The following is a 26,668-nucleotide window of genomic DNA, read 5'->3' as shown; positions in this document are numbered from 1 at the left end:
TCCTCCCCCTCCTCTAGCCAGTTGTACGCCGACAGACTGACTTCCGCAAACCCAGGACGACCAGGAGGGCAGCAAACAACACAAGCCGCAGCTAGTGCCCAAAAGGGAATGGTATCGGCAGTGTCCTTGGAGTGGGAAAATTTTCTGACACCCATGCAGCAGCACACAGAACAGCAAGCGTGCAGATCCACCTCCAACACCGATCGCCTGGAGAAGATGGTCAAGGACTACATGTCAGATGGCATAGCTGTGTTGAACAATCCATCTGCACCCTTCAACTATTGGGTATCGAAGCTAGACAACTGGCACAAACTAGCAATGTACGCAATAGAGGTGCTGGCTTGCCCGGCAGCCAGCGTTATGTCGGAACGCTCTTTTAGTGCTGCCGGAGGCATCGTCACAGATCGGCGTATCCGCCTCTCCACAGAAAATGCAGACCGTCTGACTCAAATTAAAATGAATCAATCCTGGATTGGAAACGACTACGCAACACTCCCGGACCCCAACCAAGTAACATGAACAATGAACATCTGTGATGGGTTAGCGTTACCGGTCCCTGTTTATTGAACCTCTCATCTGTATTAAATTTATGACTGCATGGCGACAAAACGCAAATTGCTATCCGCACGCTTCTTGTCCTCATGCAAGGCCTGGGTTGTTGTGTCTCAAAGCGTGGCCTTCTCCTCCTGCGCCACCCTCCTCCTGTTCCATCACGTGTGCTGCTGCTGGGTTAGCGTTACCGGTCCCTTTTCCTGGAACCTCTTATATGTATTACATTTATGACTGCATGCCGACAAAAAGCATGTTACCTGTGCAAAGAAAACAGACATTTCCCGCATTTAATAGACAGTTTTCCCTTTGAAACTTTAAAATCGATTTTCTCAAAAACTATAAGCTCTTTTTGCTAAAAAAAATTTTCCTCTTGTACCCACTCCCAAGGTGCACATACCCTGTAAATTTGGGGTATGTAGCATGTAAGGAGGCTTTACAAAGCACAAAAGTTCGGGTCCCCATTGACTTCCATTATGTTCGGAGTTCGGCTCGAACACCCGAACATCGCGGCCATGTTCGGCCCGAACCCGAACATCTAGATGTTCGCCCAACACTACACGTGACCCGTTCGGCCAATCACAGCGCTAGCCGAACGTTCGGGTAACGTTCGGCCATGCGCTCAGGTGTTCGGCCGAACCCGAACATCACCCGAACAGGGTGATGTTCTGCAGAACCCGAACAGTGGCGAACACTGTTCGCCCAACACTAGTGGTTACTTTAAAGAACCTAGACTATGACATATTTTCAGTTGTTTCACACTTTTTGGTTATGTACTGTACTTCCACATGTGGTAATTCATAGTTTGGATGCCTTCAGTTTGAATCTACAACGTTCATAGTCATGAAAATTAAGTAAACTCTTTGAATGAGAAGGTGTGTCCAAACTTTTGGTCTGTACTATATATATATATATATATATATATATATATATATATATATATATATATATATATATATATATATATATATATATATATATATATATACATATATACACACACAACTACTGTATACACACACGTACTGTACACACACTGTATATATATATATATATATATATATATTAGCCGGGCGCATCCGGCAGGTGGCGCTAGTTACTATTCCCCCTCCAGGCCGACATGGATAGTATGGAAAGATGTAACTCTGGTGGAGTTTTGTCGCCACCTAGAGGATGCGCCCGGCTAACGGATAAGTACCGTATATATATATATATATATATATATATATATATATATATATATATATATATATATATGTATATGTATATGTATATGTATATGTATGTATGTATATACACACATATACAAACACTTTACACAAACTCACATATATTGCACACACACACACACGCGCTGTACACCACACACTTACACACACACACGTTGTACACACACGCAGTCCTCACTATACCGTTTCTCCAGGATCTCTGGGTCGGTGATACGGGTGTTGGTCATGTGACTGTGGATCCCGCTCCTCCCGTGCCAGTGCGGTCCAGCTCCGGCGCCCCCGGCCACTGTCTCATAGTATCCGGCCTTCTGGTTCCCGAAGGTGACGTTGTTCATGCAGCCCTGTGTGACAACAGACATGCCTGAAGTATGCTGCACTTGTTCAGCCGCTGGCCGATTACCCCGAGATGTGATCCATAGAGGTGTAACACCCTACAGCCTCTGGCACGGCTAGACTTGGGACGCTCGCTTGGGGCCGCCCCGGGTGAGAGCCTAGCATGGGCACAGCTGCACCACAATCTAGTTTAGTGACCTGCCATAGATAACAGCTTATCACCAACAGGGCTGGTTTAAGCCACACGGCGGCCCTAGGGCATAAGTAACTTGAGTCCCTCCCCATGAAAGTCAGCTCCTGGGGCCAGTGCTGCAGGACCCCCAAGGTGACCTCCCCAGACTGCTACCTGTGGCCCCCATTCAATATTCATATTTCTTTCCTTACCAAAAAGGTCCTGATCCTATGACAAGCAGGGGGCAAGCCTAAGCTTAAATGCAGTGATTAGAAGTAGCAATGAGCAAACAAAAGCGGATGTGAGTGTGTGTGTGTGTGTGTGTGTGTGTGTGTGTGTATATGTGTGTGTCTGTGTGTGTCTGTGTGTGTCTGTGTGTGTGTGTATGTGTGTGTGCGCGTGCGTAGATAGGACACTGCGCTTCAAACAGTTGAAAGTGTCACACATGACTACATTTACACCTTCCTCTAGATAAAAGGATACCCGAACTGAAATGTGACATGATGAGATAGATATGTGTATGTACAGTGCCTAGCACACAAATAACTATGCTGTGTTCCTTTTTTTCTTTCTCTGCCTGAAAGACTTAAATATCAGGTATGTAAGTGGCTGACTCAGTCCTGACTCAGACAGGAAGTGACTAGAGTGTGACCCTCACTGATAAGAAATTTCCCTTTTTTACCTCTTTCTTGCTCTTAGAAGCCATTTTCTGCTAGGAAAGTGTTTTATAGTTGGAATTTCTTATCAGTGTGGGTCACACTGTAGTCACTTCCTGTCTGAGTCAGGACTGAGTCAGCCACTTACATACCTGATATTTAACACTTTCAGGCAGAGAACGAAAAAAAGGAACACAGCATAGTTATTTGTGTGCTAGGCACTGTACATACACATATCTATCTCATCATGTCACATTTCAGTTTGGGTATCCTTTAAGGGCAGAGGGAAGTGGAAGGGAGGGGAGGGGGGTGGCAGCTCATACAGCTATAACTGCAGCTATTCGAAACATGACAAACTGCATATAAAGAAAAGTTTACACTAGTCTGACCATAGCCTGTATTTCCTGGAGTTTGTCCTGCCTCCTAGTGGATGAAACATAAATTTGCATCTAGCTTCCACTACTGCTATTTGTTAGTCACCGTTCCTGAAGGACAAGCAGCTCTCACCCACCTGCGACGCCGCACAGACTTGGAAGGCCTTGAAAATGACGTCTACAATTCTCTGTGACGTCAGCACATTCCCACCAACCACAGCGGCGTCTGACGAGGGGTCCAGGATGGATCCTTTGGGAATGATCACTTTGATGGGCACAAGGCAGCCCTTAAGGCAGGAGATAAAAAGAGAATAAGGCGGAAGGAATAAGAGATAGATAACATTTATATATTGCACATTTCTCCTGGCAAACTCAAAGCGCCAGAGCTGCAGCCACTAGGGGACGCTCTATAGGCAGTAGCAATGTTAGGGTGTCTTGCCCGAGGTCTCCTTACTGAATAGGAAGAGCCAAGATATGAATCCAGGTCTCCTGTGTCAGAGGCGGAGCCCTAAAAGTGTACCAGGGATGGGGGATAAGGAATAAAATATACATACCTGGGGCTTCCTCCAGCCCCCCTCTAGGCTTATTGCTCCCACAGCGTCCTCTTTTCCCTCTCCGTTCGCCCGCAATTGTCCCCAGAAAATCCATCAGTCGGGGCCAGTCGGCGCATGCTCAGTCTGGCCAGGTGCGCTCCTGTGTCTCCCTCCCGTCACTGAGGGCGTTCTGCACCTGGCGACGTGAATGTGGAGGGAGTGTCCGTGCATGCACAGTTGGCCCCGGACTGGAGGACTCTCCAAAGCCAATTGCGGGCGAACGGAGAGTCAGAAGAGGACGCGGTGGGAGCGATCAGGCCGGAGGGGGCTGGAGTAAGCCCAGGTAAGTATATTTTATACCTTATCCCCCATCTCAGGTTCCCTTTAACCAGTACACAATCCAGCCACCGGTACGCCACATGGGCAATGCAGGGACAGTGATACAATATAATTCAATATATACCTGGTTCAGGGGGATATCTTGCCCCACCATGCAGCGGAGGCAATAGATCAGCGCAGAGAAGGTGATGGCGCGGGGGGCGTTACAGTTTCCGAAGACCTCGTATCCGGAGCCGCTGAAGTCAAACACAGCGCTGCCCTGCGAGGGGGGAACAGACAGAGGTAAGAACTGCAGCGGGGTGTAAAGGGTAAATGTTCAATAAGTACTGAATAATAAAAACCTGTCTCCCAGCTCCTTACTGTCCATATAGTCATGTGACCTTGGCCCAAAGTAATGCCACCTGTACAAAAATACATATAGTTCCCTTCATGTCACCAGGGCCGGGCCTACCATGAAGTGACCTGGATGGCTGTTTCAGAGCGGCAGACTGTAGGGGTGACAAACTGATAAGTGTCCGTAAAAAAAGACTGCCTGCTCTGTGCACCATAGTTCTAATGACAGCATGTGCACAGCCACATACAAGGAACTATACAAACTTTGAATTTGTAGATGGTAGGCCAACCCCCTCCCCCCCCCCCCCCCCCCTTCACCTTCGTGTACAGAGGAAGCTGTGCATGTGAGGAAAGAGGATTGTACTATTGCCGTGCAGTGCAGCTGTCACAGTCAGACATGCAGATAAGCTCCCTCCTTTGTTTTCTCAATAAACAGAAGCATCTCTCCTCTTCTCCATACATCAGTTCCATCTTTTGTGTTGGAATTCTGCTTTTAGTCAGTACCTAGCAGCACAGTTATAATGCATTACTACCTTGGCTTTCTCCCCTTACCTCTTCCTTGTTAATCTGCACCTTCAGTTTGATTGCAGAGCCATCATCCATGTACTCTACAGACTCCACCTCCAGCGCTCCCGTCTGCCTCTCCCAACGCTCCGCAAACGCCTTCAGCATCTCCCTGACGGCCACCTCGGCATTGGCCTGAAAAGGGGAGGCGGTACACATCAGACACGCCACGTCAGTGGCCTCCTATCTTGTGTGTTTAATAATGATTTGTCTCCAGAGATCCCCAAGTCTCTCCATGCAGAGAACCTGGATTTCTCCCTGTCTGTGCTCTGCAACTGCTGAACTAAAGGTACCACTAATGATAGTGGATTGTACAATCTTACTCCCTCCGTGTCATATGGGGTCTACCTAAACACTACATAGATATTCCTTCTGTTCCTAAACTTTAAAGCGGTCTGAAAGCCAGCATTTCTATTTTGCTGTAAAAGATTCCTCACAGCTTGAAAGCGACTATCCCAGAATTATTTTTTTTAAGCAGAACATCACTGAAATGGTTAAAAAAAGCACGTTGTCCTGCTATTCAGCTTCAAATCCACATCCAAACTGGAGATAACAGTATTTTTGTTTGCATTCCAATGTTGTTACAATGTGTGTAAACACAGTGTAACAAGTGAAAAGGAGCTCTCTGTGCTTCAGACACTCACACAGTTCAGAATAGCGCATTAGAAAATGTTAATACATTATAAAAAGCAGTTTGAATAAAATGCAATGAAAGCTCTCAGGGTAAGATAAACTACACTTTGGAAACTTGTAATTTGTAAACAGACAATATTACTTATGTACAAAAGCAAATATGATAACTGTGTGCGTAATAAAAGGTAGGAAAACACATTTTTATTGAATGTTATGTCGGAGTAGGCCCTGTACAGTCCTGGCCAAAAGTTTTGAGACTGTCAAAACTATTGCAAATGAGAAAAGTTGGTGCTTAGGTTTTGATAATAGCAATTTGCATATACTCCAGAATGTTATAAAGAGTGTTCAGATGAATTGGACAGTCCTTCTCTGCCATGAAAAAAAACCTTTCCACTACATTTCATTGCTGTCATTAAAGGACCTGCTGAAATCATTTCAGTAATCGTCTTGTTAACTCAGGTGAGAATGTTGACGAGCACAAGGCTGGAGATCATTATGTCAGGCTGATTGGGTTAGAATGGAATAGAATAGAGTGATCGCGGCACATACACACACACATACACATACATACATACATACATACACACACACACACACACACACACACACACACACACACACACACACACACACACACACACACACACACACACACACACACACACACACACACACACACACACACACACACACACACACACACACACACACACACACACACACACACACACACACACACACGATTTTATATACAGTGGGTTGCAAAAGTATTCGGCCCCCTTGAAGTTTTCCACATTTTGTCACATTACTGCCACAAACATGAATAAATCTTACTGGAATTTCACGTGAAAGACCAATACAAAGTAGTGTACACGTTAGAAGTGGAATGAAAATCATTCATGATTCCAAACATTTTTTACAAATAAATAACTGCAAAGTGGTATGTGCATAATTATTCGTCCCCTTTGATCTGAGTGCAGTCAGTTGCCTATAGACATTGTCTGATGAGTGCTAATGACTAAATAGAGTGCACCTGTGTGTAATCTAATGTCAGTACAAATACAGCTGCTCTGTGAGGGGCTCAGAGGTTGTCTAAGAGAATACTGGGAGCAACAGCACTGTGAAGTCCAAAGAACACACAAGACAGGTCAGGGATCAAGTTATTGAGAAATTTAAAGCAGGCTTAGGCTACAAAAAGATTTCCAAAGCCTTGAACATCCCACGGAGCACTGTTCAAGCGATCATTCAGAAATGGAAAGGGTATGGCACAACTGTAAACCTTCCAAGGCAAGGCCATCCACCTAAACTCACAGGCCGAGCAAGGATAGCGCTGATCAGAAATGCAGTCAAGAGGCCCATGGTGACTCTGGACGAGCTGCAGAGATCTACAGCTCAGGTGGGGGAATCTGTCCATCGGACAACTATTAGTCATGCACTGTACAAAGTTGGCCTTTATGGAAGAGTGGCAAGAAGAAAGCCATTGTTAACAGAAAGCATAAGAAGTCCCGTTTGTAGTTTGCCACAAGCCATGTGGGGGACACAGCAAACATGTGGAAGAAGGTACTCTGGTCAAATGAGACCAAAATGGAACTTTTTGGCCAAAATGCAAAACGCTATGTGTGGCAGAAAACTAACACTGCACATCACTCTGAACACACCATCCCCACTGTCCAATATGGTGGTGGCAGCATCATGCTCGGGGGTGCTTCTCTTCAGCAGGGACAGGGAAGCTGGTCAGAGTTGATGGGAAGATGGATGGAGCCAAATACAGGGCAATCTTGGAAGAAAACCTCTTGGAGACGACAAAAGACTTGAGATTGGGGCGGAGGTTCACCTTCCAGCAGGACAATGACCCTAAACATAAAGCCAGGGCAACAATGGAATAGTTTAAAACAAAACATTTCTATGTGTTAGAATGGCCCAGTCAAAGTCCAGATCTAAATCCAATCGAGACTCTGTGGCAAGATCTGAAAACTGCTGTTCACAAACGCTGTCCATCTAATCTGACTGAGCTGGAGCTGTTTTGCAAAGAAGAATGGGCAAGGATTTCAGTCTCTAGATGTGCAAAGCTGGAAGAGACATACCCTAAAAGACTGGCAGCTGTAATTGCAGCAAAAGGTGGTTCTACAAAGTATTAACTCAGGGGGCCGAATAATTACGCACACCTTACTTTGCAGTTATTGATTTGTAAAAAAGGTTTGGAATCATGTATGATTTTCGATCCAATTCTCACATGTACACAACTTTGTATTGGTCTTTCATGTGGAATTCCGATAAAATTGATGCATGTTTGTGGCAGTAATGTGACAAAATGTGGAAAACTTCAAGGGGGCCGAATACTTTTGCAACCCACTGTATATAGATTTAGAATCTCCAATCATCACTAATTATGGAGAACATTAGTAAATCAGGTATTATGTTTTTTTAAAAAAGAACGCTAACAAGTCAAGTCAGACTCAAAGAATTGCCCTCCCTACAAGTGCTGCACTGCTGCCCTCTGCAGGATTTCAGCAGAACTTCACACCTGGCGACAGCAGCTGCACTCAGTTGGCCTTGGGTTAGGAGCTGCCGAACAGGGATGGTCAATGAGATACAAATAATTTTGAATTGATGCAGCTTTAAGCAAATTTTGTATGCAAATGTATGCAGCTTAAACATGACCCAATCAAATCCTTTGCAAATTTGCATACAAAATGCGCATAAACCTGCATCAACTTGAAATTATTTGCATGTCATTAACCATCCCTACTGCCGAATCCAAGCAAGAAAATCTAGTGTAAACAAACTCCTAGGGGAAGAGGGGGCATAAAGGCAGAGGTAACCCTTTAGTGTCTGCAGCAGCTGTCAGACAGAAGTCAGGGACACCTGCTCAGCAGGAAAGGGAATATTCACATATTTCAGACTATACCCCTCACCTGGATATGGGCCATATAGGCCTGCACCACCTCCAGCCCATACACATCAATCAGCTCATTCACAAGCTGGATCCCCTTCTGATTGGCTGCCACCTGGGCCCGCAGGTCAGACAGGTTGTCATGGAGATTGCGGGTGCCACTGCTGCCCGGGATCAGGCCTGGAGCCATCAAAGCCTCTGTGACCGCTGCAGTGACAGAAAGAAGCACGTATTACAGATAATGCAGCTCCCCCTACTGGTCAGTGCTTGACCCCACAAGGTGTCCTGTGGTATCTAGCTATATATCTACAATACATATAATACACAATCAGCCTGTAATATAGTGCAGCTCCACCTGGTGGTCAGGCCTGGAGCCTCTGTGCCCGCTGCAGTGAGGGAAAGAAGCACATATTACAGACATGGTTATATAGCAATCAGCCAAATTATAACCTCTATCTGCCTAATAATGCAGCTCCCCCTACTGGTCAGTGCTGGACCCCACAAAATCTGTGAAGATGCCCTGTGGTATCTGACTATAAATATATATAAGTCAATATCAGCCTGTAATATAGTTCAGCTCCCTCTGGTGGTCAGGCCTTGAGCCATCATAGCCTCTGTGACCACTGCAGTGAGGTTAAGAAGCATGTATTACAGGCATAGTTATATACCGATCAGCCAAATTATCACTACTACCTGCCTAATAATGCAGCTCCCCCTACTGGGCAGTGCTCAACCTAACAAGATCTGTGAAGATGTCCTGTGGTATCTAACTATATATCTATAATAAATGTAATACACTACCAGCCTGTAATATAGTGGCAGCTCCCCCTACTGGTCAGTGCTGGACCCCACAAGATCTGTGAAGATGTCCTGTGGTATCTAACTATATATCTATAATACATATAATACACTACCAGCCTGTAATATAGTGCAGCTCCCCCTACTGGTCAGTACTCGACCCCACAAGGTGTCATGTGGTATCTAGCTATATATCTACAATACATATAATACACTAACAGCCTATAATATAGTGCAGCTCCCCCTGGTGGTGAGGTTGTTCTCTCTCTCATGCTACACATTCCCCATATACAGCAAGCTGTAATGCTGTGTGTGTTCTGACTGCTCTATCTCATGGGCAGCATTAAAGTAACATGTTAAATTCACTGAAAAAAAATAAAATCACTGTGCACCAGTCCTTTTCCTCCAACAACATAAGTTATCCTTAAAAGATAGTATACATTACCTGTTCTGCTGACCACCAGTGATATGTTGTGCTTGGCCTAGCCAGAGAGCAGGCTCCCCTCCCACACACACCTTTCACTTCCTGTTTCTGTATAGAAAGGATTAGAGCACGCCCCCAGGTGCTGGTCTATATACACAACTGGCTATTTGCATAGACCCTCCTCCTGGGACAGACATAATGATATATGCTCCTCCCAACGAGTACCAGGAACAGACTTGTATCTGGGGTGTAGCCCGGTGCTGTGCCTGACACTATACATTGCTACAGTGCAGTATTCCAAGTCTGTGTCCTTACACTGGAGTACTCCAAGCTTGCTGAAGTTAAGAACTCTAAAGGTGGTCACTAACGGTCCAATTCCTAACGAAAAATCCATCGAGGGATCAGAAATTCTGATCGGATTGGTTGTAAATAATCTCAGTTGATGGGCACAATCGATTAAAGGAAACCAGAGATGAACGCGTTGGCACAAAATAAACATATCCCCCGATATATTTTACAAAATAAATACTATATCTGGTATTTTCGCCGCTCTGGTGTGCAGTTTTTTTGTGTTTTTTTTACTAAAGCTCCATGCAAAACACAGTTCATCAGAAAAGCATATTATTTAGTGGGCGGTGTGCAAAATGAAATCACCATTACTACAAACCTCTTATGCCTAACAAATATAAATTAAAAAAAACAAAACACTTTTTCAAAATACCCTTACATTAGCAGCTCCTCCAATCTCATCATTGCTCTCTGTGATGCTGCCAGTATACAGAACAGGAAACAGAGCCAGAAGGGGGCAGACTTGGGCTTGAAAAGACACCACAGAAGACAGACTCAGCTATAACGATTCCTGAGCAATGCCAGACTGAATGCTCAGTCGGGGATTTTATCAGAGCTGTTAAGCAGGCTGAGCAGTGAAGAATGAAACGGAGAGCAGGGTAGGTGTTTTCTGTAATGTTCCCACTGATATATATGGTGAAATACATGAGGGTGCTTCGGCTCTGGTTCACTTTAAGAACGATTATAAAAATAGTTGCTCGATTGGATTTTCGGCAAAACAAAATTTGGGTTTTCTTGTTGGTTCTGATAAGTAGGAACCAAAGGTTGGTTTTGTTGATGGTGTAGTGAACGATTTTTCTTCCGATCAGAATTATCTAATCGCTCGAACGATTTTTTTGCTAGAAATTGGACCGTTAGTGGCCAGCTTAAGAGTTGGCAGGGGATATGTTGCACAGTTCAACTAAAAGTAATCATCCCCTCCTCTAATCTGTATTATGGGTATCCTATCAGCTGCACAGGAACTACAAGTCCCAGCACGACTCGTACACTCCTCCTGCATGTTGTGAAATGTCTACTCACCTTCTTCTTGAAACTGCCCCTCTTTCACCAGCTTAAAGGAGATGAAAACTGCTCCCTCCTCCTTCAAGGACTTTGAGTGTGGGGGCATGGAGCCCGGCGTGATGCCCCCGATGTCAGCGTGGTGCCCGCGGGAAGCCACAAAGAACACCGGGCGAGGAGCTTCTACCCGGAACACCTGCAGAACGGGAAACGGGGTGATTATGGCAAAAGGTCCCTGGATGGTCGCTTGCTTCTCATTTGCATAGCTCTGAAGTGTCCCTCTTTTGGAGGGACAGTCCCTATTTGGGAACCTAATCTGTCCCTCTTTCCTCCTCATTTGTCCCTCTTTCAGGACTGATGTACAGCTCTATGTAAATATATGTAATTTTCTACAGAAATATGTGTTTAACTGATTCAAAACTTTACACCCATCAATTAAAATGATTTTTTTTTGTTATTTTCAAATGTTAAAATGAAGAAAAACTAATGAATACAGAGAGGACCAGTATGGTTTGAATGCTAAAGCTGCATCTTTTGCTTCTGAATGCTCTGTGATATGCATGGCGAGGGGTGTGGTGGGGGCGTGGTTAGAGGTGTGGCGGGGGCGTGGCTTTTCCTATGTCTAAAAGTTGGGAGATATGCATTTAGTCCATCACTATGGAGGCCAGACATGCATCACGTTTGTAAATACAGGTGAAACGTCAAAAAAAAAAAAAAATGAACGTCGTGCAAAAGTCCATTTAGTTGAGTAATTCAGCATAAAAGGTGAAACTAATATATGACATAGGAACCCTTTGCAGGTGTTTTGGATGAATTAGCTGATTAGAGTCAGACACTTTGAGCCAATGGGCTGAGATTTGGCTTTTGGGGTTCGCATAAGCTGTAAGCCGTAATCATCAACATTATAACAAATAGAGCCTGGAAATATCTCGCTTTGCAGGTAATGAGTCTTTCATATATTAGTTTCACCTTTTAAAGTGACACTGAAGCGGAAAAAAAAAAGCATGATATAATGAATTGTTTGTGTCGTACGGATAATTACTAGAACATTAGTAGCAAAGAAAATAGTCTCATTTTTTTATTTTGAGTTATATAGTGTGTTTTATAACATTACATAATTCTCTAATGTTTGCAGTTTACACACTACTCAGCATTCTAAATGATTTTACAAAGCAGGCCAGTGAACTTTTGAACTTTCCTCTGCAGAAAAAAACAAAATACAGTGACTGACACTTGAGATAATAAGCTTCAGTAGACAGAGCTCTCTGCCACATTAAGTCTTGGAGCTCAGAGAAGCTCTTTTGCATAGATAACAACTGGAGTTTCTTAGCTCTTCCTGTACTGGAAACAATATTAGGCTTAGGTCTCTGCTCTTAATGTTTTATTTCTTAGCTGTACTGCACATACCATTCATTATATCATAAGTTTATTTTCCCTTCACATTTGCTGAAATAAAATGACTTTTTCATGGCATTTTAATTTTTTGAGTCTCACCTTTATCATTTAAACAATTAAGTTAGAAATTATAATTTTAATGTTCAGTTCCAAAACAAGGAGTCATGCGATATCCAGCTGAGCTCTCCCCGGGTGCACATATTATGTAGCCAGTAGTCTTCAGCAGAGCCTCCGACAAGGGTTGGTGGGCTGTGGCCATAGTGGGCAGCAGGCTGCTTTGCTGCTAGTGTCTGGCTACCACGGCCCCTGGGATTGCCACACCGGAGATGTCGAGAGCAGGAAGTATGCTTTAACTTTATCAGCTCTCCCAGAAGAGAGATCATGACGGCCACTTACCGGGGTGATGACGGTGAGGTCAGGTAGGTGGCTCCCTCCAGCAGTCGGGTGATTGCTGAGAAGAACATCTCCTAACTTCAGGTCGTCCTGCAGATTTTTAATCTGTGATGTAAAAGCAAAAAGACCAACAAAAAAAATCACTACTAGTTTTTAAAATGCCCATATTTCACATGCTACCCCAAGGAAAGTAGGTGTGGTTTGATCATGTGACCGGCTATGGCTGGCGGTGGCACTGTTGTGGACAGATCTAAGGTCCATTTGTGTCTATAAGAAGAAGTTGTTTTCCCAACACTTGATTGCCAAAGTATAGAGTAGATAGTTACGTTGAGATGGCCATTTGAATCATTTTAAAGCACACTTAAAAGTAAGAGGGATATGGAGGTAGTCCTGCTGATCTCTCTGGCTGCAGTAGTGTCTGAATCACACACCTGAAACAAGCATGCAGCTAATCCAGTCTGACTCCAGTCAGAGCACCTGATCTGCATGCTTGTTCAGGGGCTAAACCCCCTCTGGAGAATCTCCTTCCACTGGACATAATAAAACTGACCTGGAACTGGACAGTCTCCTGCATGGCCCCCAAGTGGACAGGAATGTGGGGGGCATTGGACACCAGACCCCCATCAGGACCAAAAAGCGCACAGGAGAAGTCCAGGCGTTCCTTGATGTTGGTGGAGATGGCCGTTCTCTGCAGGATCCGACCCATTTGTTCTGAGAAAAGAACCAGAAGGATGAATAATGACGGAGGCCACCATATATGTCAGTACGACGTGTATAACGCTATAGAGCGGCTGACCTGCAATGCTCATGAATCGGTGGGAGAAGATGGACAACTGAATGGTGTCCAGTTCGGTTCCAATCACCTGTTGCTTCCCGCTGCCCACCGTGACCTGAACATCTCCGTATTCAGTGATAGAAGCCACGCAGTCCGGTTCCACCAAGATTGTGCTGAGAATAACCAACAGCTTGTTACATCACAGGCAAGTTCCGGATACAGCAAAGTCCCCGTTACCCAGAATTCAGGCAACCGGAAGTCTCAACTAACTGTATACCTGAGGGATAATGGGGACTGGGTTTTGGGGAGTTAGCAGGTGGTTTGCAGGGCATAAAATACTTACTGAGCCTCCAGCACCTTCTTCTAACCTTTCTGTAGTTCCTAGTGGCTTTTTCGGCATCCGCACATGGTTCCCGACATGTCATGTAACCCGACGCGGAGCTACAGGATGGTCACTCTATAAGTATTTATTGTTGAGGGGAATTTTTGGAACCTGATCACCAGACTTATTATCTGAACAATATTTATTTTTCCTGTGGAGGTCTTTTTGTTTGATACAGATCTAGGAACACAACTGTTGCAGGAATGTAGAAATATTTTTGGAAACACTGAACAGCAAGATTATATAAGTGTAGTCTGTGGATGGTATCCTCACTTTGTCACACTGGGGCTGGCATGATCAAGTGATGCCGAGAGCTTTGCCGGCCATAGCATGGCTACTGGTAGGGTCTCCGTAGCCAGACAGGTCAAAAGTGTTGTCCCAGACAAAATAGGATACCCTGTTCCTTCAAGTCTGGGGGCTGGGCAATAGGCTAACAACCTGTTGCCGTAAAAACCCAATTGTTAAAGTGTAACTGTTGGGCATAAAATCAAAAATCAATTCTTGATTTTTATCTGGTAAACAAGTAATAAAGATGCTAACCAGGCAATCCAAAAGTTAAAATCTCTATTATTTTTCTTGTTGATAAATGATCATTCCCCAGTTTACCTGACTCTTATTTGGTGGTACACACAATATTTGGTACACAAAAAGGAAGTTGCAGGGCATGCTGGGTTTGCTTCTCCACTTCCCTTCAGACTGAACTAATGCAGCCTGATTGGCTGAAGCCTTTTTCCCTCCTGTTTTCCCCTCCCACACCTCTGTTCCTCTCTCATTGGCCAAAATTTCTCAATGCACTTTCTATAGTGAAGGGAGGTCAAATCAGGCAGAGGAGAGTAAGGGAGGAAATGACATCAGGATTGGCTTAAAATTGCCAGACTTAAAATGGGAAATGCTAAGAAAGATTTTCTCTTTTTTTACTGTAGAAAAATCACTAAAATCAAAATGTGGACTGTGCAATACATATGTTACGTAAGTAGAGCAAGTATTTATCTATTTATATATATGTTTTTTTTCTGAGATAGTATTGCTGACAGTTCCTCTTTAAGAAACATTCAGAGAAGCCTCGGAAATCACAAGAGATGGATGGGGCAGGAAAATGAAGAAAGTCGAGGCTCAAATCGGGCTGTAGTGCCATAGGAGGAAGAGTCTGTGGAATAAATGTTCCTTCAAGGCCCTTCTTTATGCACCTAACAGCTCATAACATGCCACACCTGTTTTTATCGATGATGATGGCCGGTCCAGGAATGGTGTGGTCACATGACAGGTCCTCCAGAAGATACACATTCGTGTCCTTATATCCCTCTTCAAAGTAGCATCTTGTCACCTGGGCAGAAAGGAACGGCCAGTAATTATATGTTACATTGTTGGGGTTGATCTAAATAGACAGGTAAATAGAAAACTGGAATAATACTTCACTAAAGGTGGCCACACACTATGCAGTAAAATGATCCAGTTTTATCGCAATTCTATGAAAATAGCCGGTGGTACAGAAAAAATGAAAGTTTTTTTTTTTATTTGTTCAAGAAATCTGATTGTATTTCCGTTTGTTTTGTTTTTTCGATAAAAGAAGGTCGGGCGTTGTGGATTTTTCTGATCCTTTTTTATGGAGACTGAATTAGTGAGTGGTAGATTACCAATTTCTTGGTTTATAGACCCAAGCAATTTTTTAAGAGTTTTCAATCATCATTTCATAATTGGGTAAAAATTGAACAGGTATGTGATACATTGGTCAGATTTTACAAATGTTACAATCAGAAAAACTGATCGCAATTCTTGAATTGAAAAAGTAAAAATGTTTTGTAAAAGTAATACCTTTTAATGGCTAACTGAAAAAGCTATTACTTTGACAAATCTTTGTTTTTTCCACATACTTAGTTTGTTTGGGTAACACGGTACATAAACTTTTTTGCTTCTTAAACTGAAAAGAATTTTTTAAAAATTGTACCGTATGTGGCCACCTTAACTCAGACTAATCAATTTTGTTAAAATTGTTTTTTAAAAAAAGGTTAACCGATTTCTTGAGGCACCTACAGTATTGCTTCAGTCTTAAATTCAGCCCAAAAAACTCCCATATGCTAGTACAGAAGTACAAATGTTTATTCACATCCCTCATATTTGTTGGTTTCAAGTTTGATTCCATGGACAGGTATGAAGCCTGTAGAGACTGATGTGGATCTGATTAAACGATCAAGAAAGACACGGCACTCTGGAGCTGTATGCAGCAACAAGCTGTATTGGAGCAGGCGATAACACTACATGTTTCGGGCGGAGCCCTTCCGCCCGAAACATGTAGTGTTATCGCCTGCTCCAATACAGCTTGTTGCTGTATACAGCTCCAGAGTGCCGTGTCTTTCTTGATCGTTGTGTCCATGGTTGTGCAGGAGTGGTGTACCTGCTAGACGCTGAGCACCGGCCGGACGATTGTGATATCGTCTTTTTCCCGAAGTTAGGAGAAGTATCTCTGTTTTTGGATCTGATTAATGCTGTCTGAACTCCTCCCACCACAAGCCCCTGCATCACAATCGAGAATCACTCCCACACCACCATATACCCCCCCCCCATGCAACACTAAATAAAAATCACACCCGTCTCCCCCCCTCCCCCCCTCATTCTCTCCTCCACACAAAAGTTTAATACACTGGAGGAAAGGTGTGGCTACAACAGCCACGCCTCTCCTCCAATCCAATCAGCAACCAATGGAGCATGTAAACCACATCTCCAGCCAGGCATGATTATAGGAGGCCAGGGCATGCGTTTAGAATGTGATGGAAGCCCCAGTAGGACGCCATCACCGAAACTATGGGGATCTCGCGAGTATGAATGGGGAGGAGCCCTTTACAGCATTGGTTGGACAAAGTACTAAAGACTGGAGGTGGACTTTAGCATGAGAAATAGAGCAAAAGTTAGTTATTTAACTTAGTAGAGAGAAGCCTCCAGATAGTCCAAAGGCTCCTCCTCTCCCCCCACAGATCCAGCACTAGGACCCTCCAAACATGTTCGGCAAGGGCTTGTTGAGTACATACACCCAGCCGCACTGCACAGGCACAATGACTGCCCGCACCTGCACGGCGTCACAGAGCAGCTTGTGGATAACTTTTTTCCTCCAAACAAGCATGGCACCTTTACAGGCGTGGGCTGTCATTGCCCCTGCACAGTACCACTGCACTCGTACACGGACCAGAGCATGGCCATGAAGAAGCAAAGGGTCTCAGCGAGTAGTGGTAGGGTAGAGGAGGATCATTCAGAGTCTTTTCTTTACTGAGGTATATAACCAGCCGTTGGTGAGTTATGCCCTGGTGACGAACCGTGTTGGGCGGAGCTACTCTGGTCTAGATGTTTGTGTGCCGTTACTGACTGCAGCTGATGCGGTGGAGAGTGTAAAAGTGTACTGCCGGCGTCACTAAGAGACTGTTACATGCTTTTTTACAAGTTTGTACTCTGTGCGTAGATTTTTTTTTTTTAGCAGGGATTTGTTTCTTATTAAAATATGTTTACACTGAGGAATGCATCTGTGTTTTTAGACCCTGACCTGCTGGAGGCAATGGCTGCCTAATCTACTAAATTGAAAGCAACCTGCGGGGAAGCAGGCACTTGAGGGGAGTGATTGGTCCCTATCATATATCATACATATACTGCATTATGCTATACAGTAGGCCTCTTTACTGCATTCCGCGAGAGCTGGGACAAGGTCCTCCAGCACCCAAGGCTGAGACACCAAAGTGCGCCCCTCCATCCCTCCCACCCCAGCCGTCACACACTGATTGCTATTAGACTAAGAGGCCCCTCCCCCATCCCTCCCACCCCAGCCGTCACACACTGATTGCTATTACACTAAGAGGCCCCTCCATCCCTCCCACCCCAGCTGTCACACACTGATTGCTATTAGACTAAGAGGCCCCTCCCCCATCCCTCCCACCCCAGCCGTCACACACTGATTGCTATTACACTAAGAGGCCCCTCCATCCCTCACACCCCAGCTGTCACACACTGATTGCTATTAGACTAAGAGGCCCCTCCCCCATCCCTCCCACCCCAGCCGTCACACACTGATTGCTATTACACTAAGAGGCCCCTCCATCCCTCCCACCCCAGCTGTCACACACTGATTGCTATTAGACTAAGAGGGCCACAGGGCCCACAACCTCCCCAACACCTTAATATCTAGTTATCTGGCTTGCAGTCACTGCTATGTATCTCCTTTTCTTATTTCTTTCTGCTTCAAACACAATTAGGAATGACAGCTGAATGAATTGTGCGCCCCCTCCTACACTGCGCCCTGAGGCTGGAGCCTCTCCAGCCTATGCCTCGGCCCGGCCCTGCATTCCGCTATAGGCCACTACAGGGCCTCTTTACTGCATTCCGCTATAGGCCACTACAGGGCCTCTTTTCTGCATTCCGCTATATGTCACTACAGGGCCTCTTTACTGCATTCTGCTATATGTCACTACAGGGCCTCTTTACTGCATTCTGCTATATGTCACTACAGAGCCTCTTTACTGCATTCTGCTATATGTCACTACAGGGCCTCTTTACTGCATTCTGCTATATGTCACTACAGGGCCTCTTTACTGCATTCTGCTATATGTCACTACAGGGCCTCTTTACTGCATTCTGCTATATGTCACTACAGGGCCTCTTTACTGCATTCTGCTATATGTCACTACAGGGCCTCTTTACTGCATTCTGCTATATGTCACTACAGGGCCTCTTTACTGCATTCTGCTATATGTCACTACAGGACCTCTTTACTGCATTCTACTATATGTCACTACAGGGCCTCTTTACTGCATTCTGCTCTATGTCACTACAGGGCCTCTTTTCTGCATTCTGCTCTATGTCACTACAGGGCCTCTTTACTGCATTCTGCTATATGTCACTACAGGGCCTCTATACTGCATTCTACTATATGTCACTACAGGGCCCCTTTACTGTATTCTGCTATATGTCACTACAGGGCCTCTTTACTGCATTCTGCTCTATGTCACTACAGGGCCTCTTTACTGCATTCTGCTCTATGTCACTACAGGGCCTCTTTACTGCATTCTGCTATATGTCACTACAGGGCCTCTTTACTGCATTCTGCTCTATGTCACTACAGGGCCTCTTTACTGCATTCTGCTCTATGTCACTACAGGGCCTCTTTACTGCATTCTGCTATATGTCACTACAGGGCCTCTTTACTGCATTCTGCTCTATGTCACTACAGGGCCTCTTTACTGCATTCTGCTCTATGTCACTACAGGGCCTCTTTACTGCATTCTGCTCTATGTCACTACAGGGCCTCTTTACTGCATTCTGCTATATGTCACTACAGGGCCTCTTTACTGCATTCTGCTCTATGTCACTACAGGGCCTCTTTACTGCATTCTGCTCTATGTCACTACAGGGCCTCTTTACTGCATTCTGCTATATGTAACTACAGGGCCTCTTTACTGCATTCTGCTATATGTCACTACAGGGCCTCTTTACTGCATTCTTATATATGTCACTACAGGGCCTCTTTACTGCATTCTTATATATGTCACTACAGGGCCTCTTTACTGCATTCTACTATATGTCACTACAGGGCCTCTTTACTGCATTCTGCTATATGTAACTACAGGGCCTCTTTACTGCATTCTGCTATATGTCACTACAGGGCCTCTTTACTGCATTCTTATATATGTCACTACAGGGCCTCTTTACTGCATTCTTATATATGTCACTACAGGGCCTCTTTACTGCATTCTACTATATGTCACTACAAGGCCTCTAACATATCCTCAGTTTATATTGTCCTCATTTATTTTAGCATCATTTTAGGGAGTAATGAGATTTCAATGCAAATAGAGACAAGCCTGGGACATATTCACCTACATTCTCCACACGTGGCGGCCGGCCGCTGGGCTGAACGCGGCTCTCACAGCGGATTCCAGTGCTGCCCGTCCCCCGGACACGTATGTCATCTACTACTATAGGCCGAGATGGGATTGTAAAGCCAAACTCCTTCATGTACCTGGAGAGATAGAGAGACCCATTATTTATCCTGACCGTCCTCAGAGGAGCTCACAATCTAATCCTACCATAGTCATAGTCTAATGTCCTACCATATTATTATTATGTATTTATATAGCACTGACATCTTCTGCAGCACATTACAGAGTACATAGTCATGTCACTGACTGTCCTCAGAGGAGCTCACACTCTAATCCTACCATAGTCATAGTCTAATGTCCTACCATATTATTATTATGTATTTATATAGCACTGACACCTTCTGCAGCACATTACAGAGTACATAGTCATGTCACTGACTGTCCTCAGAGGAGCTCACACTCTAATCCTACCATAGTCATAGTCTAATGTCCTACCATATTATTATTATGTATTTATATAGCACTGACATCTCCTGCAGCACATTACAGAGTACATAGTCATGTCACTGACTGTCCTCAGAGGAGCTCACACTCTAATCCTACCATAGTCATAGTCTAATGTCCTACCATATTATTATTATTATGTATTTATATAGCACTGACATCTTCTGCAGCACATTACAGAGTACATAGTCATGTCACTGACTGTCCTAAGAGGAGCTCACAATCCAATCCTACCACAGTCATAGTATAATGTCCTACCATATTATTATTATGTATTTATATAGCACTGACATCTCCTGCAGCACTTTACAGAGTACATAGTCATGTCACTGACTGTCAGAGGAGCTCACACTCTAATCCTACCATAGTCAGTCTAATGTCCTACCATATTATTATTATGTATTTATATAGCACTGACATCTTCTGCAGCACATTACAGAGTACATAGTCCTGTCACTGACTGTCCTCAGAGGAGCTCACAATCTAATCCTACCATAGTCATAGTCTAATGTCCTACCATATTATTATTATGTATTTATATAGCACTGACCTCTACTGCAACACATTACAGAGTACATAGTCATGTCACTGACTGTCCTCAAAGGAGCTCACAATCTAATCCTACCATAGTCATAGTCTAATGTCCTACCACATTATTATTATTATTATGTATTTATATAGCACTGACATCTTCTGCAGCACTTTACAGAGTACACAGTCATGTTACTGACTGTCCTCAGAGGAGCACACAATCTAATCCTACCATAGTCATTGTCTAATGTCCTACCACATTATTATTATTATTATTATTATGTATTTATATAGCACTGACATCTCCTGCAGCACATTACAGAGTACATAGTCATGTCACTGACTGTCCTCAGAGGAGCTCACAATCTAATTAGAGATGACCCAAACAGTTCGCCAGCAGACAGTTCCCAGAGAAGTGTTCGCATTCGCGGTGAACGGAGAACATATAGCATGTTCGACCTGCCCCCTATCATCATGGAGCCAAACTTTGACCCCTTACCTCACAGTCAGCAGAAGGGGCAGAAGGGGGGTGGTATGTGTGAGCGGGACATACCAGTGGTGGAAGGGGGTGGTATGTGTGAGCAGGACATACCAGTGGTGGAGGGGGGTGGTATGTGTGAGCAGGACATACCAGTGGCAGAAGGGGGGTGGTATGTGTGAGCGGGACATACCAGTGGCAGAAGGGGGGTGGTATGTGTGAGCGGGACATACCAGTGGCGGAAGGGGGGTGTATGTGTGAGCAGGAAATACCAGTGGCGGAAGGTGGGTGTATGTGTGAGCAGGACATATCAGTGGCATGTGTGAGTGGGACATACCAGTGGTTGAAGGGGGTGGTATGTGTGAGTGGGACATACCAGTGGCGGAAGGGGGTGGTATGTGTGAGTGGGACATACCAGTGGTGGAAGGGGGTGGTATGTGTGAGTGGGACATACCAGTGGTGGAGGGGGGTGGTATGTGTAAGCAGGACATACCAGTGGCAGAAGGGGGTGGTATGTGTGAGCGGGACATACCAGTGGCGGAAGGGGGTGGTATATTTACATTTAAATCCCTGAATAATTTAGGCCTTGGATACATGAAAGATATGTTGCAGCTGCGTAGCAATCCCCGCATTCTCAGATCAACAGGTTCTAATAATCTAGTCATACCCAGAGTCCACTTGGAATCTTTTGGTCCCAGAGCCTTCTGTCATGCTGCCCCTACGTTTTGGAACTCCTTACCTCAACAGATCAGGACAGCTCCATCCCTGGACGTGTTTAAATCCAGACTGAAAACCCACCTGTTCAGTTTGGCATTTGCAGAAATATAACTTTTGTTGTGTGAATACTTCATCCTACTACCAATTACTGAATTTGAGAGAGCCTAAGCGCTTTGAGTCCTATGGGAGAAAAGCGCTATAGAAATGGTATTGTATTGTATTGTATTATATGTGATCCTCCATAGTCCTCTCTATTCAGGCTTACTTTAGGCCCAGATTTGCACAGGCGGCAGATGATGGTTTGGTCCAGAGGGTAGAAGCAGGAAATCTGGGCGCCCAGAGAAACGCAGAAGTGTGGGCGCCGCCATAGGCATCCATACAAATTTCATTTACAGTACTGTAAATTTACTGTAATTCCCTATAAACTAAACAAGCCACGCCCACAGGTTTTCAGAGAGCCAAGGCACTTTCAGACAGTAGCAAGGGTTCATGGGAGCTCAGTCTGGGCAGGAGGAGGGGGAGGTATTACTAGCCAGAGATTTCCGAGGCAGAGGGGAGGAGGATTAGATTTTTGTCACAGGCTGAGGGCTGAAGATGCAGATAAGCTCGCCTCTGTGTAATGTTTACAAACAACATGGCTGCAGTCATTGTATCACAGGAAGAAATAATCATATTCTATTAAAGCTGTTTGCAGCTAGATTTGCTGTGTTAACTATATAAACTAGATAAGATATATAGACAAGTTACTTGTTATAGTTAGTTTTTCATCTTGGATCTGCTTTAAGCTTCAGCAGATGGGTTGGTTAAGGTTAGGCAGCGGTGTGTGTGTGTGTCGGAGGGGGGGGGGGTGTTTAGGCATTGGCAGGGAGGGGTTGGTTAGTGATCGGCAAGGGGGGATGTTTAGGCATTGGGGAGGTGTTTAAGGTTTAGGCACCAGTGGGGGGTGGAGTCAGGCGCCACCAGCGGGGGTTAGGTGCCACGGGGGGGTTAGGGTTAAGTATCAGGGAGTAGTTAGGATTAGGCATAGGCAGGGGGGTGGTTAGGGTTAGGCAGCGGTAGAGGGAGGGTGCAGCATGAGAATAAAGTTAGGTTTAGCTGTAGTAAAACATTGATATCATTTGCCAATATTTTACTATCGTAATTTGCACTTCATATGGTTAATTTACCGATAGCTGATATTTTGGGCTGCCCAAATTTCTGGCGCCCTTTTTGCGTGTATGCCCGAGGGTGGCACAAGACACTCCTGGACAACAATGACCAGATCTGTTGGATCTGTGGACTATTCAATCTTCAGTCACTGCTTACGTTTTCTCTTTTTGTACTGATAATAGATCAGCTTTATCTGTTCAAAACATTTTTCATGTGATTGTTCGTTAAATACAAATACAGTGACACCACTCCTTTATAGAGAACTCAACAATACCTTATAAAAACACTATTTTCCAAAACGTTAAGGCACAAGTATTGACATCTGAAAAGTAACTAAACAGTTGAAAAGTACAAAAGTTTTCTATATTCTTCTGTCACAGGTTTTATTTTGCTATTCTAGTAAATCGGCCTTTTAATAACCGGCCTGTGCAGGATCGGTCACACGTCTCACCTGGCTGTGAAGGACGCTTTGAAGTCCCCCGCACGGCAGGAGTCGGGGGGCGCCGGGTATCCCCTGGATGAACACATGAGGGCGCAGTCGGTGCGCTCATAGCGGAGATGTAAGAAGGGCTCCATGTTAATCTGTGACCTTGTCAGGGAAAAAATACAATAAAAAATACTGTAAATTATTTTGGTTATCTTTATGGTGGTAACAAATGACCCAGCACAACAAAGCAACACTAAGGGCTCGTCCACACTAGCGGCGTTTTTTGGAATTTTTTAGGGCAGGAGATTTGTACAAATCGCCGTAAAAGCGCTTACACTATGCTTTCCAATGAGATTGTTCTCATTGGGGCTTTCCGTTTGCTTGCCGCTGACTAAAGCGTTGCATGGAAGGTAGAGGGAAATTGCAAAAGCGCTTGAAAAAGCGCTTTGTATAGTGATTTCCCCAGCACTATAATGAATAAATACATTGTATTTGTTCATTTCCGGGGGCAAAGTATTCAAAGTGATTTAAATAATTGCTCTGCTAAAGCGATTAGAAAAAAAAAAATTATCGCTCAGTGCGGGCGATAGTGCGAGCGCAGCGCAATGTGAACAAGGCCTGAATGTATTAAACTAGCCATACACTTCATGCACATCAATCTTTAAAAGATTTCAGCTGGAAACGTATTGAAGATCGATTGAATCGCACCTTGCCCTGCTCGATACCGTGCCAATGCTGTGGGCAGTCGATTGACTGCCGCTCCCTGACCCCGATTTACAGAGATTTTGAAATTGACAGCTCTTGTGTCTACTTCTAGGAGGTCCACTGATGCCTCCGTAGCAATTTTAAGATTTTTAAGGTGGCCATACACTGGCCCGATTCGCGGCCGTTTCGACAGCAGATTCGATCCTGGGATCGAATCTGCTGCCAATCGTTCGTGCTAAACGCACCCGCCGATCCGATTTCCTCCCGAAATCGGATCGGTCCGTCGATCGCGCCGTGCGGGAAATTACCCTCGATCGCCCGCGGGTAGGGAGCGCGTCGCTAGCGGCGGCCGACCGATCAGGTATACATTACCTGACGCTGGCTCCCGGGCATCTTCTCCGCATCTTCTCCACGCTGCACCCGCTCCATCCTGGTGCTTCCTGTCACTGCAGTGACCAGGAAGTTCAAATAGAGGGCGCTCTATTTGAACTTCCTGGTCACGGAGTGACACAGGAAGCGCCGGGATGGAGCGGGTGCAGCGTGGAGAAGATGTGGAGAAGACGCCCGGGAGCCAGCGTCAGGTAATGTATGCGCGGGGGGGAGGGACAGGCGGCAGCGGCGGCTCCACAGATTGTGATCGGTTTCAGGCTGAAATCGATTTACAATCTGTTTGCAGTAAAGGCAGCCATACGATCCCTATCTGATCAGAATCGATCAGATAGGGATCTGTCAGCTGGTCGATCTAATGGCAAATCGACCAGTGTATGGCTACCTTTAGTGTTTTTTTTTTAAATCCTTTGGCACCTCTGTTTATCCCTCCCCAGTATAGATAGCCAGATGTGCCCCCAGTATTAGGCAGCCCCCCTCTCCAGGTTCTATAGCCAGATGAGCCCCCAGTATTAGGCAGCCTCCTCCCCCAGTATAGATAGCCAGATGAGCCCCCAGTATTAGGCAGCCCCCCTCTCCAGGTTCTATAGCCAGATGAGCCCCCAGTAATAAACTCCCTGGCGTTCAGTTTTGACTGAATTTCTGTGCAAAAAGTGGTTGAATTAATTTTGATTATTATTATAATTTCTTCATATACGGTAACTTACCAAAATGTGTCAAGCAAGGGTCTAGCATATATTTTTAGTATAATAAGTCCCAAACACAAAATCATGTTAATAAAAGAAATTCAACTTAATTCTCCCTTTCTGCCAGGCCACAGTTTCCCTACTCTTCAGCTTTTTGGCAGAAAATGTGCAATTTTTTGCATTAAATGTGCAGCCGTGTGCAAACTTCCACATCCAGGTATCCAGAGCATGCAAAAAAATTGCATACAAATGTGAAGTTTAATGTGAAAAAACTGGAACCCTGCCTTAAGGTGCCCATACATGGTACAATCTTTTCTTTTTTTTTTTTCTATTAGATAATTTTGTGCGATTATTCCGCTAGATCGGAAAAAAAAATTGCATGCACGAACATTCGATTCGTCAGAAAATGCTGAAAAAAAAAAAAATATCGAGTATAAAGATTTGTCCAACATGTCCGATTACATTTTTATATTTAAAAAAATGGGATAATTGTTTGTTCTTTTTGACTTTCATTCAATTCAATTGTTTTGGTCGAATAAATGGGAAAATCTAATGTTTTTATTGTACAATGTATGGGCACCATTAGGCTGCATTTCCACTTGAGAACGGAAATAATTTTTGTCCATTCTCTGCTCATTGCAAAATGGAGAGTGAATGGCTCCTATTTTGTGAATATAGGAGCTATTCACGCTTGTCAGTCTGCAACGGATCCATGGGATAAGCGGCCTCTCTGTGTAGTGAGCGAAAATCCCGGACAGGCGGATGCATTCCCCATATAGCCTATGCGGATAATACCAGGGGAGTAGCAATAGGGGGTGCAGAGGTAGCAACCGCATCGGGGCCCTTGGGCTAGAGAGGCCCCCGAAGGGCCCTCACTCAACTACAGTATTAGCTCTCTATTGGTCCTGTGCTCATAATAATCACTTCTATAGATACTTTGAGGCCTCTTTCACAGTGGGACGTTGCGTTTGATGCGACAATAAGGTCGCACAACGTGCCCCTAACGCAACGCATGTTAGTTTTGAAGTTGGACGTTATATTGAACTGCGTTATGCGTCTCTTGGTGCGCCGTTTTCGTCGCATACTGATAGAATGAAAACGGCGCAT

General features: G+C 44.6%; 1 protein-coding gene across 1 annotated transcript in view; it reads right to left on the bottom strand.

Moving 5' to 3' along the window:
* The window catches only part of OPLAH (5-oxoprolinase, ATP-hydrolysing), an 80,185-nt gene that overhangs the window by 10,532 nt on the left and 42,985 nt on the right, over nucleotides 1-26,668 (bottom strand). The window contains exons 13-24 of the mRNA XM_068238115.1: nucleotides 23,808-23,945; nucleotides 19,979-20,117; nucleotides 15,334-15,446; nucleotides 13,762-13,913; nucleotides 13,516-13,676; nucleotides 12,969-13,070; nucleotides 11,199-11,373; nucleotides 8,631-8,815; nucleotides 5,071-5,217; nucleotides 4,310-4,444; nucleotides 3,451-3,600; nucleotides 1,962-2,119 (exon numbers count right to left, since the gene is read on the bottom strand). Of these exons, the coding sequence (XP_068094216.1) occupies nucleotides 1,962-2,119; nucleotides 3,451-3,600; nucleotides 4,310-4,444; nucleotides 5,071-5,217; nucleotides 8,631-8,815; nucleotides 11,199-11,373; nucleotides 12,969-13,070; nucleotides 13,516-13,676; nucleotides 13,762-13,913; nucleotides 15,334-15,446; nucleotides 19,979-20,117; nucleotides 23,808-23,945 (1,755 nt within the window). The remainder of the gene's footprint in view (nucleotides 1-1,961; nucleotides 2,120-3,450; nucleotides 3,601-4,309; nucleotides 4,445-5,070; nucleotides 5,218-8,630; nucleotides 8,816-11,198; nucleotides 11,374-12,968; nucleotides 13,071-13,515; nucleotides 13,677-13,761; nucleotides 13,914-15,333; nucleotides 15,447-19,978; nucleotides 20,118-23,807; nucleotides 23,946-26,668) is intronic.

Source organism: Hyperolius riggenbachi, chromosome 5, assembly GCF_040937935.1.
Source record: "Hyperolius riggenbachi isolate aHypRig1 chromosome 5, aHypRig1.pri, whole genome shotgun sequence".
Lineage (NCBI taxonomy): Eukaryota > Metazoa > Chordata > Amphibia > Anura > Hyperoliidae > Hyperolius > Hyperolius riggenbachi.
The sequence above is the reverse complement of the archived record's forward strand: the minus strand, read 5'-3'. Positions and strand labels throughout refer to the sequence as shown.